The 17,609-nt window shown below is 40.0% G+C and overlaps 1 protein-coding gene across 3 annotated transcripts in view; it reads left to right on the top strand.

Annotated features, from left to right (window-relative positions):
* The window catches only part of LOC122550442 (transmembrane protein FAM155A-like), a 521,930-nt gene that overhangs the window by 385,105 nt on the left and 119,216 nt on the right, over window positions 1–17,609 (top strand). For 2 of the 3 annotated variants that reach the window (XR_006311855.1, XM_043691177.1), the window contains exon 2: window positions 8,675–8,784. The exons of the other annotated variant lie outside the window; for it this stretch is intronic. Coding sequence is in view for 1 of the 2 variants with exons in the window: in XM_043691177.1 (XP_043547112.1) it covers window positions 8,675–8,784 (110 nt within the window). In the remaining variant the exon portion in view is untranslated. The remainder of the gene's footprint in view (window positions 1–8,674; window positions 8,785–17,609) is intronic. 3 annotated transcript variants of the gene reach the window in all.

The raw sequence follows: 17,609 nt of genomic DNA, 5'->3' as shown, positions 1-17,609 counted from the left end.
CGGAACGCGGCGGGGGGGCGGGGTTAGGCGTGGTGACGGAACGCGGCGGGGGGGCGGGGTTAGGCGTGGTGACGGAACGCGGTGGGGGGGCGGAGACACATGCGGCGATGTGGTCCAAACGTACATTGCTGACGTCACTGGGGGCGGAAGTAGCTGCGGCGACCACGGAGACAGAGTTCTTCCCCGTAGCCGCGGAGGTCGCCAATCTGTTGGTGATACTCTATGTGGAAAACTTTAGCCATCCCCAAGCCTCACCAGCTTTGCTCTCTTAATCAAAGCATGAATCTTTAGCTCCTCAATCACAGACCTGATCCTTCTGTTCCCGCTCGATAAACAGCTCTGATCACTTTGCACCAAAGCTCTGTGCAACGGACAACCAACCAATGAAACACAGTTGATGCACTCTCTGCTCATTCCTGAAGAAGGGCCTGTGCCCGAAACGTCGAATCTCCTGTTCCCTGGATGCTGCCTGACCTGCTGTGCTGTTCCAGCAATAAAGTTTCAACTTTGATCTCCAGCATCTGCAGACCTCACTTTCTCCTAGTTAGGATAGCAATCGGGCAACGGCTTATTATGCAATGTTGACATATATCTGAAGCTTTGTTAACAGTATCACTTGAGAATGTGTTATATATTTGGGAGCTGACTGATTTTGAACCACATTACAAAGTTGCACAGAGATATGGATGTGTGACTGACAGAAAATCTGAAGTTGGGCATGTTTAGTACAAAATGACCAGAAGGAGCAGGAATTTTCATCCCTGGATGAATGTGGAAAACTTTAGCCATCCCCAAGCCTCACCAGCTTTGCTCTCTTAATCAAAGCATGAATCTTTAGCTCCTCAATCACAGACCTGATCCTTCTGTTCCCGCTCGATAAACAGCTCTGATCACTTTGCACCAAAGCTCTGTGCAACGGACAACCAACCAATGAAACACAGTTGATGCACACGAAGATGATAACAAAAGGAATGTGAAAGTATGGATTCCCCTCAAAGTGCTTCAACATTTCGCAGGTTGTCCCCATCTGTTTCCAGCAGGTGTGGTCAATTCTGTCACAGCTGTTACAACAGGCAGCTGAATCAAATCAGTCTTTCTACATCTGTCATCGAAGCACAGGCAAAGTAAACAATCAAAGACCCCCAAAGAGCCACTCCAATGGTTTCTAACCAGACTTTGAATAAGCAATCCCAAACTTTATGAATAATTAATTTCCAGACACCAGCCTTGTACATTAGTTTGATAAAAGAATAAAAATAAAGATAAATCTGTCAGAGTTCTAACACCACTCAGCTGTATCAGCAGGATCATCAGAAGATGTTTATGCCAAGGCATAATGATTGTTTTCCCAGAGCATCTCAATGATTAGCTGCTCCCCCTCTGCTGCAGGAAGGGTGTGGAAAGCTACATGAGAAAATTTCAGTAGATGAGAAGCTGGAAAAGCATCTGGGGAGCATGAAAGTCAAATTTCGGGCTGAAACCCTTCTTCAGGACTCTTCAGCCCAAAACATTCACTTTCCTGCTCCTCGGATGCTGTCTGACCTGCTGTGCTTTTTCAGCTTCGCATCTATTGACTCTGGCTTCCAGTATCTGCAGTCCTCACTACCTCCTAGTCACTGAGAAAATGTTATGTTGTGAAGTTGTTGATGCTCTTCAGTAGAATTGCATATATTGTTTTGACATTTATTAACACTTTCCCACTCATGGTTGCTGGGTGATAACTCACCTTTTCACTTGCCTGATGATGAACAGGAAAACATTACATAACCAATGGAAGATGTGCATTGTCTGCTTGGGTGATTGCAGGATTGTTTTATGTCAGTGACATTGGGAGTGACTGTCATTCTGACCCAGTGTCGTTACCAAGTGAACCATGTATTAATGAAGGTAAAGCAGAATCCAGGCTAAATGTGAGCAACAAGAACTTCATTGACTTTGCCATCCTCTTCCCCATCATCCTCCACACCCTCTTCCTCAGATGTGTACTCAGCACCTTGCTCCTGCTGTAGTAGGTGTGATGTTGGGCAGAATGCAATGCACCATGGTCATCCTGGTTATCCTAGCACCCAATCCGTTTCTTCAGCATGTTGATAGTTTGTTCAGTCATGTATCTGGTGGTCATGTTGCTATAACTGTGGCACTGCTCAGCTTCAATGGTCAGGAATCAGGCAGGTTACAGCGAAATTTGAAATGGTTATGCCTTTGACTCTTAGCAGGCACACTGGAAGCTGACTTGCTAATCTTAAGATCTTCATGAGTTTGGATTAAGGCAGGACCAAAGCAGCTGCAGCTTGCAGAATGTTAAACACCTGCTGCTTATTGTGTGAGTGAAAACCTTTGCAGTTTACACATCATGTGGCAAAATGATAATGGGCCAGTCATCCAGAACTCCTAGCCAACTTGTTGGAGGCATGGGTTTGAATCCCACCATTGCACATGGTGTGAAATTTGGATTCCATAATTTATTTTACAAATCTGGAATTAGAATTCAAGCTTCATGGAATCAAATGAAAAAGCTCATCTGATTCACTATTATCCTTTTTCAGCGAAGGTGATCTATTGATTGTAAATGGTCTGATCTTTGTGTGACACCAAAGCCATGCTCTGCGCAATCAGAGTTGGGAAATAAATACTGGCTTAGCCACCAATGTCCACATTCCATCAACAAATAAAAAAATTACTCCTGGATAATTTTGGAGATACCTTGTTTCCCACATGTATCTGGCAACTAGTAGTGTGCAATTAAGGGAAGTAAATCATTCTGATACGTGATTTTACAGGTACGTTTCCTGACCAAGCTAGTAAGTCTTCAGTGCCAATACTTTTGTGTACCATGACTGGATACCGCTAGCATTGACCCTGACAGATCCCTACATGGGTTGAATCTGACTGTGGTAGTCAATTTTAAAGCCCCCAGAAGCACATATCAACCAGGTCCATCTGGTTGCAGGTTTTCTTCAGTGAGTCCCTTGATGCCGGTTACTCCTGATGCTCTGACCTAGACTCTAGCAACACTGTGCTGTGGAGTTCAAATTCTATGACATAAGCTTGAATCTGAATTTCAGGCACTTCCAACCCTACTGATCCCAATTCAAGACAATATTCCTCAAAGTAATGTCTTCTCCTCATCCTTTATATCAAATTATACAGCCTCCCCATTGCTTACATTGAAGTGGCTAATGTTCTGTTTGAGATCGTGAAACATATAATTTAATTTTGGCATTGGTGGTGCTCAGGTTCCTGAGTGGTTTTATTTCCAATTCATCTGGATTTGTTTGATTCCGTACTAGTGTGCTATTATTTCAGAAAGGAAACTTGCATTTATATGGAACTATTCACAACAGTGGCTCTTCTCAAAGCACTTTGTAACCAATGAAGTATGAAGTGTAGACCCTGGTGGAATATAAGAAATGCTTTGGGTCCAGCAAAATCCAACAAACAGCAGCAGGATAATGGCTCCGCAATATTCCAGCCAGGGTCAGAAACTCTACTTCCAGCTCAAATTAGATTAAAAATCTACCCAACTATTCTGTTTCGTTGTGATATTGATTGAAGGATAAATGACCAGATTACCAGAACACAGGGGATAATTCCCCTGCTTTTTCGGGTCACTGGTTCTGTATAGGAATGTATCTGCTGCTATTTTATAGTTTGTTTTGCTTTAGTCTATTGTGTTAATGCTGTTATTTTACTGCTAAGTTTGCTCTATTTGGATGTTTGTTTGCTGTTATTTAACGGTATGCTTGATTCAGTTGTGTGAGTGGTTTTACTTTAGGATTGGTGTTCCGCTGTTTGGGTGCGAATGCTGCTATTTGGGATTCAGTCTTGCTGTTTGAGAATAGGAGTTCTGTTATTTTGGATTCAGTCTTGATGTATTGGCAATGTCAGAGCTGCTATTTTAGATACAGTCTTATTTTGTTAGTGGTGTGAGTGCTGTTATTTTAGGGCTGGTGTTGCTCTGTTTGGGTGTGTGAGTAGAGAGTGTGTTTGATCATCATTCTAAAATGTCCATGTTGGCACTTATTCTCCATACAGCACTCCTCCAAACCTCCTCCATCTAACATGTTCTGTTCCTTCCTATCTCTTGTAATCTCCCTTTAACAAATCTTCATTATGGTGCTGTGTTCTACACAAAAGTTAACTGTGAGGAAAGAAGTTTATCTGAAATTTTCTACTCAATTTATTGGCAGCTATCTTATATTTATGACCCCTAATTTTGTTCTCTCCCACAATTAGGAATCTGTTCTCTAAGTCTTCCTGTAATCTTTTCTTTTCTATAGAAAAGAGCCATAGCTTTTCCTCAAATGTGTAATCTCTCAGTTTTGGATCATTCTTATCAAACTTTAAGCACCTGCTCTAATGACACCATGCCCTTTTAATATTAAGGAGACTTGAAAAATTCACAGTGCTACACAGTTCATCTCATGTTTACCGTATTTCACTGCCTTTCAGTCCTATTCCTCATAAAATGAGTAAAGGTACTTTTGTAAACTGCTTTTATAAGGTCTCATTTCCTACATCACTACTTTCAGTAATTTATGAATAAATTCCTCAAGATCCTTCTACAGTCAGTTTTGCTATGACGCATTACTTCTGTTCTCGCACAACCCCGTATTATAAGAAAATCGCATAATAGCAGCACCATTTAAACTAATGGGGCTGGAATCATGGTATAACCAAAACACGCTTTAAAAGTTTGCACTTTAGAAACAGTGTCTCCAATTCATCAATCATGTTATAGAGAATTTGCATTAACGAAACATGTGGTATAGCAAAACGACATGTACTTCCCTACCAACTTAGTCATATTTTTCCAATCTCCTCATTCTTCCCATTAGAATGTATCCCCACCAACATGCACTCTCAAATCTTTTTGACAATCTATTCCAGTAGAGCTATAAAACTGATATCCACCCAACAATGCAGAGAATTGCCTCGTATGTCCTATACATAAAATCAGGATAAGTTTAACTGATCTAATTACTGTCCGATCAGTCTACCTTTGATCATCAATAAAATTATGGAAAAATCAGCAACAGTGCCATTAAGCAGCACTTGCTTAGCAATAACTTGCTTGCTAGTGCTCAGTTTGGGTTCTGCCAGGGCTACTCAGCTCTTGGCCTCATTCCAGCCTTGGTCCAAACATGGACAAAAGAGCTGAATTCCAGCGATGAAATGAGAGCGACTTCCCTTGACATTAATGCTACATTTGACCAACTGTGACACTGAGGAGATCTAACAAAACTAGAGTCAATGGAAACAAGGGGATAAAGCTCTGATGGTTGGAGTCATGTCATGACAGGAAGATGGTTGACGTTATTGAAGGCCAGTCATCTCAGCTCAGTTCCTCAGCATAGTGACCAAGGCCCAACCATTAACAACTCTATCAATGACCTTCCTTCCAACACAGGGTCAGAAGTGGGGATGTTTGCCGATGATTGCTCAATGTTCAGCACCATTCATGACTCCTCAGGTACTGAAGCAGCCCAAGTCCAAATAAAGCAAGACCTAGATATTATCCAGGCTTGGGCTGACAAGTGACAAGTAACATTCATGCCACATGAGTACCAGGAAATGACCATATCTAACAACAGAATTTAGCCATCACCACTTCACAGTCAATGGTGTCACCATCACTGAAACCTCCACTATCAGCAAGCTGAGGGTTATCATTAATTGGAAAGTGAACATATAAATTTTGAGCAGGTCAGAGGCTAGGACTCCTGCAATGAGTAATTTGCCTCCTGAGACCTCCAATCCTGTCCATCATCTACAAGGCTCACGTCAGGAATGTGATGGAATTCCCAAACTTGACTGAATGAGTGAATCTCAGCAACATCCAGGATAAAACAGAACACTTGATTGGCACCACATCCACAAATATTCACTACGATGCTCAGTAGCAACAACATGTAACATCTACGAGATGCACTGCAGGAATTCACCAATGATCCTTTAAACAGCAAATTCCAACACAACAACCACTACCATCTAGAAATAGAAGGGCAGTAGATACATGGGAATGCCATAACCTAGGGCAAGTTCCCCTCAAATCTGCTCTTGACTGGCTCAAAAATATACCACCATTCTTTCGCTGGGTCAACGTTCTGGAACTACTGTATCTCTCTAACAGCATATTGGGTCCACCTTCACATACTACAGCAATTCAAAAGAGTAGCTACCACCACCTTCCCGAGGGCAAGTAGGAATGGGTAATAAGTAACAGCCAGCAAAGCCCACACTCCATTGAGGAATAAAAAAAAAACTGGTGTTTCTCTGTTTGGGTATGTGCATGTTTTCTTTAGAATTGAAATTGTTCGTTTAGTTGTTTGTGGTGGTACATTAAAGCCTGTCCTGCTGGTTTGTTTATTCAATGCTGAGTTACTTTGTTAGGGTTTGTCAGCACTAACATTTCACAGTTCATTTTCCTCTATTTTTGATGTGAGTGATGCACTTTAACACTTGGGGGTATTGGTAACTTCAGATGTGTGAGTGCTATTGTTACAAAACTGCTTTGGGCTAATGGATGGTGTCATTTTAGGATCATGTTGCACTCTTCAGGTGCAAGAGGACGACTGTTTGAGAAGATGTCTTGCATTGTTCACTGAATTTGGGTGTTTGATTCCTGTTATTGTAGAGTTGGTGTCAGTGTTTGTCAGTGATGTTACTGTGGAGTTGCAGTTCTATTCAGGATTGTGATTACTAGTTGGTGTAAATCTTTTCCACATCATGAATTACTTTTATATTGTTTGGCTTGGTTTGAATGTGTAAATCTTGCTAGAGTCTGTGTTGCCTTCTTAGAGTGTGAGAGATGATCCTTTAGCGTTGGTGTTGATCTGGATGAGCATCATTTGACACTCATTCCTGGTCTGCTTGGTGAATGTGTTCTGTTATTGTGCTTTTAATGTTACTGTATATAGGTCAAAGTTAAAAATCAGACAGCACCAGGTTATAATCCAACAAGCTTAATTGGATGCACTAGCTTTTGGAGCGCTGCTCCTTCATTAGGTGGTTGTGGAGTATGTTCAGTGGCTTTACAGTGAATGATACTATTTTGGAATTGGCACTGATTACTCTTAAAGGTGTGTAAGTTTCAATTTAGAGTCAGTTTTATTCAATGTGTGTGATTTTTAGAGTCAGTGTTAGTGAGTAATGGTATTTTGAGTCAACATTAATTCTAGCTTAGCACATAAGTTTCTTTCTAGTCAGTATTGCTCAGTTTACATTTATGAGTTCTACTTTCAGTTTCTGTTGCACTATTTAGGTTTTCTAATCATTTTAGAATTGTTTGGGCGTAGGAGTTCTGTTATTCCAGTGTTACTGTTAGGTACACAAGGATTGATGGGTGAAAGAAAGACCACCAAACATCTAGCTCATCTTCCAGCACCCTGGTAGTTGCATGATACAATGATAATGGGCTTGTTGATGATTTCTAACAATCCACCCCCTCATTAATACACAGCAGAGCCAAACAGAGCCCTTCCTGAAGAAGGGCTAATGCCCGAAATGTCGATTCTCCTGTTCCCTAGATGCTGCCTGACCTGCTGCGCTTTTCCAGCAACACATTTCCATCTCTGATCTCCAGCATCTGCAGACCTCACTTTCTCCTCAAAGAGCCAAACAAGAGTTCAGTACAATCCAAGCAGACAAAGACAGCAGAAACTATGTCGCATCTATTTGTTCTTCCTCACCATTTGTTGAGGCTCAACTTGCTCATACACTGTACCACAGAATTGTTTTTGAAAGAAGTCTATTTAATTTCACTTTGAATTAATTACTACCAACTGCCCCCACCATCCCTCTACAGGTTTCTCCAGGTTTTCACAGATAACTTTGAACAACTTCAAGTGCCATTTTCTCAATTTTGTTTTCTGTTTTGGACTATCGCAATGATGTACCTTATCTAGACCCTTCAGAATTATTTTTAAAAACCAGCAAGCATGTCACCTATTATAATCCTCCTTATCTATCAGAAAACATTCAGTTTATACGAGCACACTTTGTTTCCTCTGATTCACCATTTTGGTTGTGTCCTTTTCAATTGCTATAGTATGGATTTTTTTTTCAACTATGATCAGAACTGTGCACGGTAACCTAAGCACAGTCACATCAATGATTTATAAAGGGGCAGAATTATGACACTTCTTTGGCTCCAAATTTAAATTTTTAATATTTTCATCATCTATTTTATACATTATCTCAGAGCATTGTTATGATCCCTTGATTTTGTTCTGAATCAGTAATTTCCAGATTTTTTTTTTCTCATTTTCCATCCCGAATTTTTATTCCCATTTAAGTAATGCAGCTACGTATTTTATCCCCACATGAAACAATTTGCATCTCTCATCGTTCAATTTCATCTGACATTTTCTGCCCAATTTCAAACTATATTTCATCCACCTGTAGCTTATCCTGTTTAGTTTTTGAGTCTACCACCTCCATTAGATTTGTATTATTTGCAAATTTAACCAGTGTGCTTGAGGCTCCTAGCTCCAGATTTTAATGAAGATATTTTAAAAAGAGTTTCCAAAACAGACCATTGTGGGAACGCACTGATATAATTCTCCTAAACTGCTTATAATCCATGTACCAGTACATTCTGGGTTCTATTGGTCAACCAATTACGTATCCATTGTAAAATATTTCCACTGATACCCGCTTTCTTTATTTTCAGTACCAGCCTGGCCAGAAGACCAGTATCCAAGGCCTTACTGAATTCCAAGTATACTTCAACCACAGTCTTACCCCGATCAAGCTCTTTTGTCACATCCTCAAAGAAAACCAGTAAGTTAGATTGCAAAGACTTTCCCTTCATGAATCCATTTTTGACTATCTTTTTTATGATTTTATTTCCATTTTGTTGTGCTTGGGTGTGTGAGTGACATGATTTTGGGTTGGTGTTGCTGTATTAAAGTCTGAGTGTCAGTATTTAGATTCTGTTTCGCTCCACTTTGGTGTGAGTGATGTGAATTTGGAACAAGTGTACATCTGAGTATATGACTTGGCCTTTTGATTGTTCTGTTCGCGCGGGTGTATTTGTGTGTGTGTGTATGCTGTCATATTAGAGTGTGCTTTGCTCCATTTGATTGTATGAATGCTATTATTGTGAAGCCTATATTACTCTTCATGGTGTGAATGCTGTTATTTGAGAGAATGTTTTGACGTTTTACAGCTGTATTAAAGTCATTTATATCACAGGCAGTTTGACACTATTTACAGCATAACTCCTGTTATCCTATAGTTAGTTTTGGTCAATTTAGTTGTGCAGAGATTACTGTTTTGATGGTAATTTTATTGTTTGGTTGAGAGTGCTGTTAATCTGGAGTTCACAATATTTTTGGATACAGGTTTTTGGATAGGTGTGCTCTAGCAAATTGGTTTTGCCTCATTGGGTGTGAGTGCTGTTTTCTGGAGTTGATTTTACTTCCCTGGTGTGAATCTAGAGTCATTCTATGCCCTCATCCTGATATTATTGTCACTCTGGGTTTGAGTATGGCATCAATTTGGAGTGTGTGTTCATTTATTTGGTGTGAGTACAGTTGGTCCAGTGGGTGCAGGAATTGTTACTTTGAAGCTGTTATCATTCAGTTCATGTTAATGCTATTATTGTGATGTTATTGTCTGATTGATGATGCATGAATGTTATTAATTGGGGGTTGTAGTCTTGTTCACATGTGAACAATGTTACTTTGGAGTAGCTTTGCCATGTTAGTACATGTTTATTATCTGCCATTGGTATGGGTCTGTTCAAGGTTAGGATGTTACTCTGAAGGTGTTGTTCATGTTCAGTCAAAATTTGTTGAAGTTGTTTGGACCGAATGCTGCTTTTGTTGAGTTTTTGCTTTGTATATGTTAAAGCTGTTACTTTGGAGTTTCTTCCTTTCATCTGGGGTGTGAATGTTGCTAATCTGAATTCTCTCTAGCTCTAATCAAGTGTGAATGATTTATTCTCATGGACTTCATATTCATGTGTGTTGACTAATATGAAGTCTGTGTTGTTTCATTTGACAGTGTGTTTTTGAATAACATAGTGGTGCTGCACTGCTCTATATATGAGTTATTATGGAGTTGGAAATTTGTGTGTGTGTTGTCCAGTTCTGTCCTGTGTCCCTGTGTTACACAACATTATGAGTTGCTTTCCCTGTTCTTTGGGAGTGTGTGTTAGCCTTGAATTTGTCTTTCTGTTTTTTATTAATGAATGTTGTTATTCTGAAGGTGGTGTTGCTCTGTTCCATTTTTGTGCGAGTCCCTGTGTGTGTTAGTCTGGAGTTGGCATTGTTCATTGGATGTGTGTTGCTGTCATTTTAGATTTGGCACTGCTCTGTTTTGATGTGTGAACGCTCATTCTGGAATCCATGACTGTTATTTTTGGTATGCATGCAGTTGTTCCGAAGTTGGGGGATGAATGTTCTGGAATTAATGTTGTTTTGTGTCCAACATGTATGCTGTTACTCTGGAGGTAGCATCATTTTCTGGATAGGTACTGCTCTGTTCAATAGTGTGTGTGTTTTAGTGTATATGTGACTCTTTCTAAGTTATCTGTTCATGTAACTATTACCCTGTTCAGGTCGGAATGCTGTTATTCTGAGGTTGGTGTCATTGCATGTGACATTTAATATTTCAACGTTAGCCTTGTTAGTAGTTTGTCTCACTCTACTTTTTTGTTTGTAGATGCTATTGAACATAATTCATGTTGTTCTGTTTGGTGCTCTGTGCTTTTATTTCCTAAAGTTTATTTTTCAGGTGAACCTTTTGTTGGGAATGATATTTGTCTGAATGTGGTCTTGATCCAATGGGTTTGTTTGTTCTTAGTCTGAACTTTCGGATTGATTCAAAGCAACTTGAACGTGGCTACCATAACAGTGATCTACTATGGTGCTCCTCAGCAACTTTGCATTAAAATTGTATCCTGGGTACTGGGTTAAAGAGAGACCAGGAATCTCAGATCTCACACCATTGTGGAGGTGGTGCTGTCCAAGATAATGATCATGGCCAGCAAATCGTTTTAGACCAGATCTACCCTTTAGATGTAACACAGTCATGATTTAATCACTTTAACCAGAACAGTAACTGAACTTAAAAATAATGATATTGAAAAAGATATCTTGGAGCTTCAGTCAATTTGAAAGAATTTGCCATCGTTCATCTTTGGAAAAAAGAACACTGATATGGACCATTTTATAAATGGTGAGAAAATTCATAAAGCCAAAGTACAAAGGGATATGGGCATGCTGGTACAGGATTGTGTAAAGGTTAACTTGCAGTTTGAGTCTGTGGTTAAGGAAGCAAATGTAATGTTGTCATTTATCTCAAGAGGGTTGGAATATAAAAGCAGTGATGTGCTACTGAGACTTTATAAAGTTCTGATTAGGCCCCATTTAGAATACTGTGTCCAGTTTTGGGCCCCACACCTCAGGAAGGACGTATTGGCACTGGAGCGTGTCCAGCAGCAATTCACATGGATGATCCCTGGAATGGCAGGCCTCACACGATGAATGGCTGAGATTGTATTCATTAGAGTTTAGAAGGTTGAGAGGAGATGTAATAAAAACTTCCAAGATAATGCATAGCTTAGAAAGTGTGGACATTGGGAATTGTTTCCAACACATGGGGATACTCGGACTCGTGGGCACTGCCTTAGAATTAGAGGTGGTCAATTTAAAATGGAAATGAGGAGACATTTCTTTAGCCAGAGAGTGGTGAGCCTGTGGAATTCATTGCCACGGAGCGCAGTGGAGGCCGGGACGTTAAATGTCTTCAAGGCAGAGATTGATAAATTCTTAACCTCGCAAGGAATTAAGGGATATGGGGAGAAGGCGGGTAAGTGGAATTGAAATGCCCATCAGCCATGATTGAATGGTGGAGTGGACTCGATGGGCTGAATGGCCTTATTTCCACTCCTATTTCTTATAGTCTTATGGTCTTGTGATGGCTAAGCAGAAGAATTATCTTTGAAAAAATTGCTCAAATCTCAAGGAGATTCATTTTCACAATTCAACCAGTGATTTGAACAAAATTTTAATCTTCTGATTGAACAGTTGCAGAAGTAGCATACTGTTATTTCAGCTGTTAGACCTAACCACCCTGATCCCTGAGGAATTTGTTTGTGCACATCAGTGGAATTTTTGGCTTCACCAACAGCCATCTTTAATGCAGAAAGTATTTATTTTATTTTGGAAATGTTTTCTGAAAACTTCTGATTTTAAATCTTGTTTTAATTCACGTGTTTTCACCTCGCTTTGAAAACATATTTCAAATGTCATGTTATCTTGATCTAGCATATATCCTGGCTACAAATTATTTAATTTATGTGTGCACTTTGGAACTGATCCAAACCTGACCCTATAACATCTGCCCATTTTGACTCCCTGCTCCATCATTACAATTCCCTTCTTTTCACTCTCCTTGAGTAGCCTACCATCATAAAGTTCTTCCACAGTTATCGCCTCCTCTATTCTCGTGTGATTCACACTCGATTAATTCAAACTTTAATAATCCTGCAAGTTCCATCTATGCACCTCTGGACCTTCTCTGAAAGGATCACCAAGAGAACCAGCCCAATTGCCCGATCTTTTTTATGCCGTTCTCTCCTGTTGTGAGCAAATCTTGGCAACCTCCTTCATAATCCTCTCACTACTGTCAGTTCTGATCCTGTGAACCCTTCCAGTAGATTGGCTACACTGGTCCTTTCTACTCCCTGAACTATGTACATTTACTAATGGATAAAACTCACATAATGCAGGAACTCGGTCAAAATGATTATATTGCCATTCCAATCATAACAATATGGCTAAGGGGCGGGAGCTTTCCTTTCAATGAAGTCTCATTGCCAGTACCTTCTACAACTTCCCCTCCTCAAAGTGGTCATCGTGTCATCTTGCTCTCTTCTCTAAACTACAACATCATCTATTTCCCAACCCCTCCGGTAACATTTCCTTCTTTGAGTTTATTGCCTTGAAATAGTAGTCATGCTTCTTATTTAATGTCTTTGCACTGAACTGTTCATTTAAATGTAACATGAGGTTTTCACTGAAGTAAAAGTAAATTCACCACAGTCTGACCAGACCATAAGGCTGCTCTCTCATGAGAGACAGGGATGACAGGAAGTAGTTTAACCTTGAGGGTCACCACACCTCAGACGAGAAGAGAGGTTGAGAAGAACAATCCGAATTGCTAACCTCAGCTGGTACAAGAGTAGAACCAATGCTGTTGGTGTCAGTCTGCATCACAAACCAGCCATCCAACCAAATGATCTAACCAGTCCCCTTGTTTTCACTGAAATATATTTTCATTAGCTGACAATCCCTGATCATTTTGTTTCACTGCACTCCTCCTCTTGTCCTTATTTCTTAGCATCCCATGAAAACCTCTTCCTCAAGTCACTGCACTTTCAAATTCCCAAATATTCAATATTTGGACTGCAATCCAACATGATAATTTTACAGCTACTAATTTTTTTTCAAATCACACTGTTTGAATGACCTATGATAAGCTAGTCTCCATTGGGACTATTCCTCTCTCGCCTCCCAATTAACCTGTGATGTATCCCCAGTTCTACTCTCTTAAGTCCAATGGAAATAGGTTTGCACATCGTTGGTGAACATCTGGTTTAATGATCCATTTCCAGACCTGCTTAGACTAATTAAAGCATTATCAGAATTTGCTCTCCATCACTAAAATTGCTCTCTATTCAAAGTTTATCAAGAATGCAAATATAACCCTTACCTCCTTATTTCCACCACAAACCATCTTCTTGGATCACTCTCCCCTGCCTCTATCATCCTCAACTCAAATTATAAACATTAGGAGCTCATGAACTTTTTTGTCACAAGGATAAATTCATCTATTTCATTGGTTATGTCTGCTTCCTCCCTTTCCTTAGTCCACCAGAATAAATATTTCAAAGATGTTCCCACTGCAACTGTCCTGATCTTGCATTTTCCTCTAAATGTTATCCCATCTTCTGTAATGCTCTCTCCAACTTTAACTTGTCTATTATGTTTACCTTTTGCTCCCTCAACCATATTCCAAACAAAACAATTGACTACATGGGTTCCATGTCAGCTCATTCTTGTTGACTGGTTCCTGCTCTACAGGTGCACATTCTTTTCCTATCATCATAGCGCCTGATCAGAAAACCTGGTTTTGACCTCTCTGCATCTGTGAAATACTACCACATTTCCAACTTTCATTTCTTGTCCTCTCCATTTCTTGAACATGCTATTTGTTTGATGTCCACACTCATGTTTTTGACAATTCTATGCTTAGATCTTTCCAATCTGATTTCCAGCTCAACCAAACATACAAAGGTAGTTAGGAGGAGCTGTGTTAGTGTATATGAATCTTTATTTGTTTAATCATAGTTTGGGAATCAGCTGCAATGACTTCTCTTTTTCTGTATCCGTGGAATATCCCAGTGATCTATCTTTGCTTTCTCTCAACCAACCATTTCCTATCCCCACATTGTCTCTCAATGACATAATCCATAACTACAACCTGAGGTTCCACATATAGGCCAATAACACTCAGTATTTCACCACCAGTTTTTGGTTCACTCCATGGCCTCTGATTTCCAACACTCCTTGTTTAACATTCAGTGGGTGATGAACCGAAGTATCTTTCAGCAAAATATTTTGAAGACTGCAGCCCATGTCTTTGATTTCCACCAAAATCTCTAATTGTTTGATGTCTTTTACAATCTTTGTCATAATATGAGCAAAACATTTCCCAAACATTTGTGTGGTGTTGACCATAAACTAAATTTCCAACCACATACCTGAACTGTCAAGATTGCCTACTTTACCAACATAATACCATCCAGCTTTCACTCTATCCCAATTCATCTGCCATTGAAAGACCCATCCGTGCCTTTGTCAGCTCAAGGCTTGATTATTCCAGTGCTTTCCCAGCTGGAATGCCATCTTCCACTGTTTGTACAAAATACTGTGCTGCCTATATCTTGACTTATTCCAAATTTTCATTTTTGTGCTTCTGTTGTGTAACCAGAGCATCTCTTTCCATTGAGAGAAAGTGAGGGCTGCAGATGCTGGAGATCAGAGCTGAAAATGTGTTGCTGGAAAAGCGCAGCAGGTCAGGCAGCATCCAAGGAACAGGAGAATCGACGTTTCGGGCATAAGCCCTTATTGTCTGCATAAACAGATTCTGAATTTTAATCTATTAATTTGGGGATAACTCACCAACATACCATCCTAGTGAGATCTTTTCACATCTGTTTTGAAGATTTCAATTTTGCTGTTAGTAAAGGTCTGCAAATAGCATCCTGAAATCAGTCTTTTAGTCAGTTGGCAAAGTGCAGCCATGAACCACAGAAAGTGTCATGTGCATTTTGATAACTTGCCAAGTAAACATCCAAAAAGTTGGTTTGCATTTTTAATGACTTTGTCAAGACTTTTCCAGTTGTAGAAATGATTCAGGGTCCATTGGCAGGAAAGATAAACCTCTAAACAACATTATAATTTGCAGAAATGTGTTCATTTCTCGTTTATATTTATACTAATATATTGATTACTGTTAATAATGTATTTATATAGTTCCCATTTAGCAACATGTTCGTAAAACATGAGCATGTCAAAACTTCTAAGTTTTTTTACTCCTGTTTATCTCTGCAACCTCTTTCAGCCACAAAAGCCTTCAATGTGTATTCCCTCTCCCAACTCTAACGTTTGGTACAATCTTGATTTTAGTCACTTCATTACTGACAGGCATGCTTTCAGCTGCCTTTGCCTGATTCTGCAATCCCTTCGCTAAACCTTTCTACCTTGATCTCGTCTTTTAAGGTGTACCTTAAAACCTGACTCTTTGTTCAGGTTTTTGAACTTTTGTCCTAATTTCTAATTCTATGGCAAAAATATCAAATGTTTGTATTGATTTCACTCTTGTTACTCCACTCCTGGAGCATATTCCTCTTTTAAATGTACGAGATAAGAGACAGTTCTCATTATTGTTACCTGGGTATGGCTGTTGTTTTGTTTGAATGGGCACGGTGGAATTCTGAAGTCGTTGCTCCATTTAGATGTATTGTTACCCTGGAATTTGTTGAACTTCTGATGTGCAGGCTATTTTCCTAGAGTTGGTGTTTTTAATTTAGTTTGTATGAAATCTGTAATTGGGAAGTTAGTGCTGTTATGTTTGATGCACGGTGTTACTTTTGAATTCCTCTCAGTATTGTCAGTTGATTGAGTGAATTAAAATTGCTCTCTGCGGGGTGCACATGCTATCATTCCTGCCTGCAATGTGTGTTCTATTCTCAAGTCTTTTTATTCTATTTGCCTTGTCAATGTGTGTTCTTTTTTTGTGGAGTTTCTCTGTTCAAACATGAATGATACTGATCTGGAATAGATGTTGCTGTATTTGGCTGTGAGCTAATCTGTAATTTCATTGCCTTGTTATGTGCATGAAGTAAGTTTTTTTTATCTTCCTGTGGGATGTGGGCATTGCTGACTGGGCCAGCACATATTACCTTTCCCTGGTTGCCATTGAGAAGGTGACAGTGAGCTTCCTTCTTGAAACACGATAGACTCACAATGCCCTTTGGGAATTCCAGGATTTTGACACAGTGACAGTGAAGAAACAGTGATATATTTACAATTCAGGAAGGTGAGTGGCTTGGAGGAGAATTTGCAGGGGTTGGGTGTCCTCTTTGTCCTTCTAAGTGAAAGAGATTGAAGGCTTGGAAGGTGATGTCTAATGATCTTTGGTCAATTTCTGTGCATGTTAAAGGTGATCCACTCTGCTGCTACTGTGCATCAGGGGTAAAGGGAGTGGATGTTTCTGGATGTGGTGCCAATGAAGCGAGCTGTTTTGTCCTGGATGGTGTCAAGCTTCTTCAAAGTTGTTGGGACTGCACTGATCCAGGCAACTGGGGAGTGTTCCATCACAATCCTCACTTGTGCCTTGTAGATGGTGGACAGGCTTTGGGAAATCAGAAGGTGGAATATTTACACAATATTTCTCAACCCTGTTGCAGTCACTGTGTTTACTCAGTGGGTCCAGTTGAGTTTTTGGTCAATGGCAACCCCTGGAATGCTAATAGTAGGGAATTCAGCGATGGTAACACCATTGAGTGTCCAGGGCAATGATTAATCCTTATTAGAGATTGTCATTACCTGGCATTCACATGGTGTGAATGTTCCTTGTCTCTTTTCTGTCCAAGTCTGAATATTGTCTTGCTGCATTTGAACATGGATTGCTTCAGCATCTGAGGAGTCACAAACAGTGCTGAAGATTGTGCCAGCCTTCAGCGAACATTCCTGAATCTCACCTTATGAAAGAGGGAAGGTCATTGATGAATCAGCTCTTGGATATATGGGGGCACTTCATCTGGAGGAGACATTGCTGATTTATTTGAATGTGAGCATTATTCTGGAGTTGTTGATTCACTGTTCCAGCTCTGAATGCTTTTATTCTGGAGCGAGTGTTACTCTGTATTCTCGTGCATCCTGCTACTCTGGTTGCATGTCTGTCCTTTCATTCTGAGATGTTTTGTTCCTCAGAGTGTGAGCATTTTTTGTGGGGTTGCTGTTGGACCTAATTGGGTGAAAACGTTCCTGGGCTTGGCTGTATGTGCTGTCAGTGTGGCTCTAATATTT

Source organism: Chiloscyllium plagiosum, chromosome 6, assembly GCF_004010195.1.
Source record: "Chiloscyllium plagiosum isolate BGI_BamShark_2017 chromosome 6, ASM401019v2, whole genome shotgun sequence".
Lineage (NCBI taxonomy): Eukaryota > Metazoa > Chordata > Chondrichthyes > Orectolobiformes > Hemiscylliidae > Chiloscyllium > Chiloscyllium plagiosum.
Note: the sequence above shows the minus strand (reverse complement) of the source record. Positions and strands in the feature narration are given on the sequence as shown.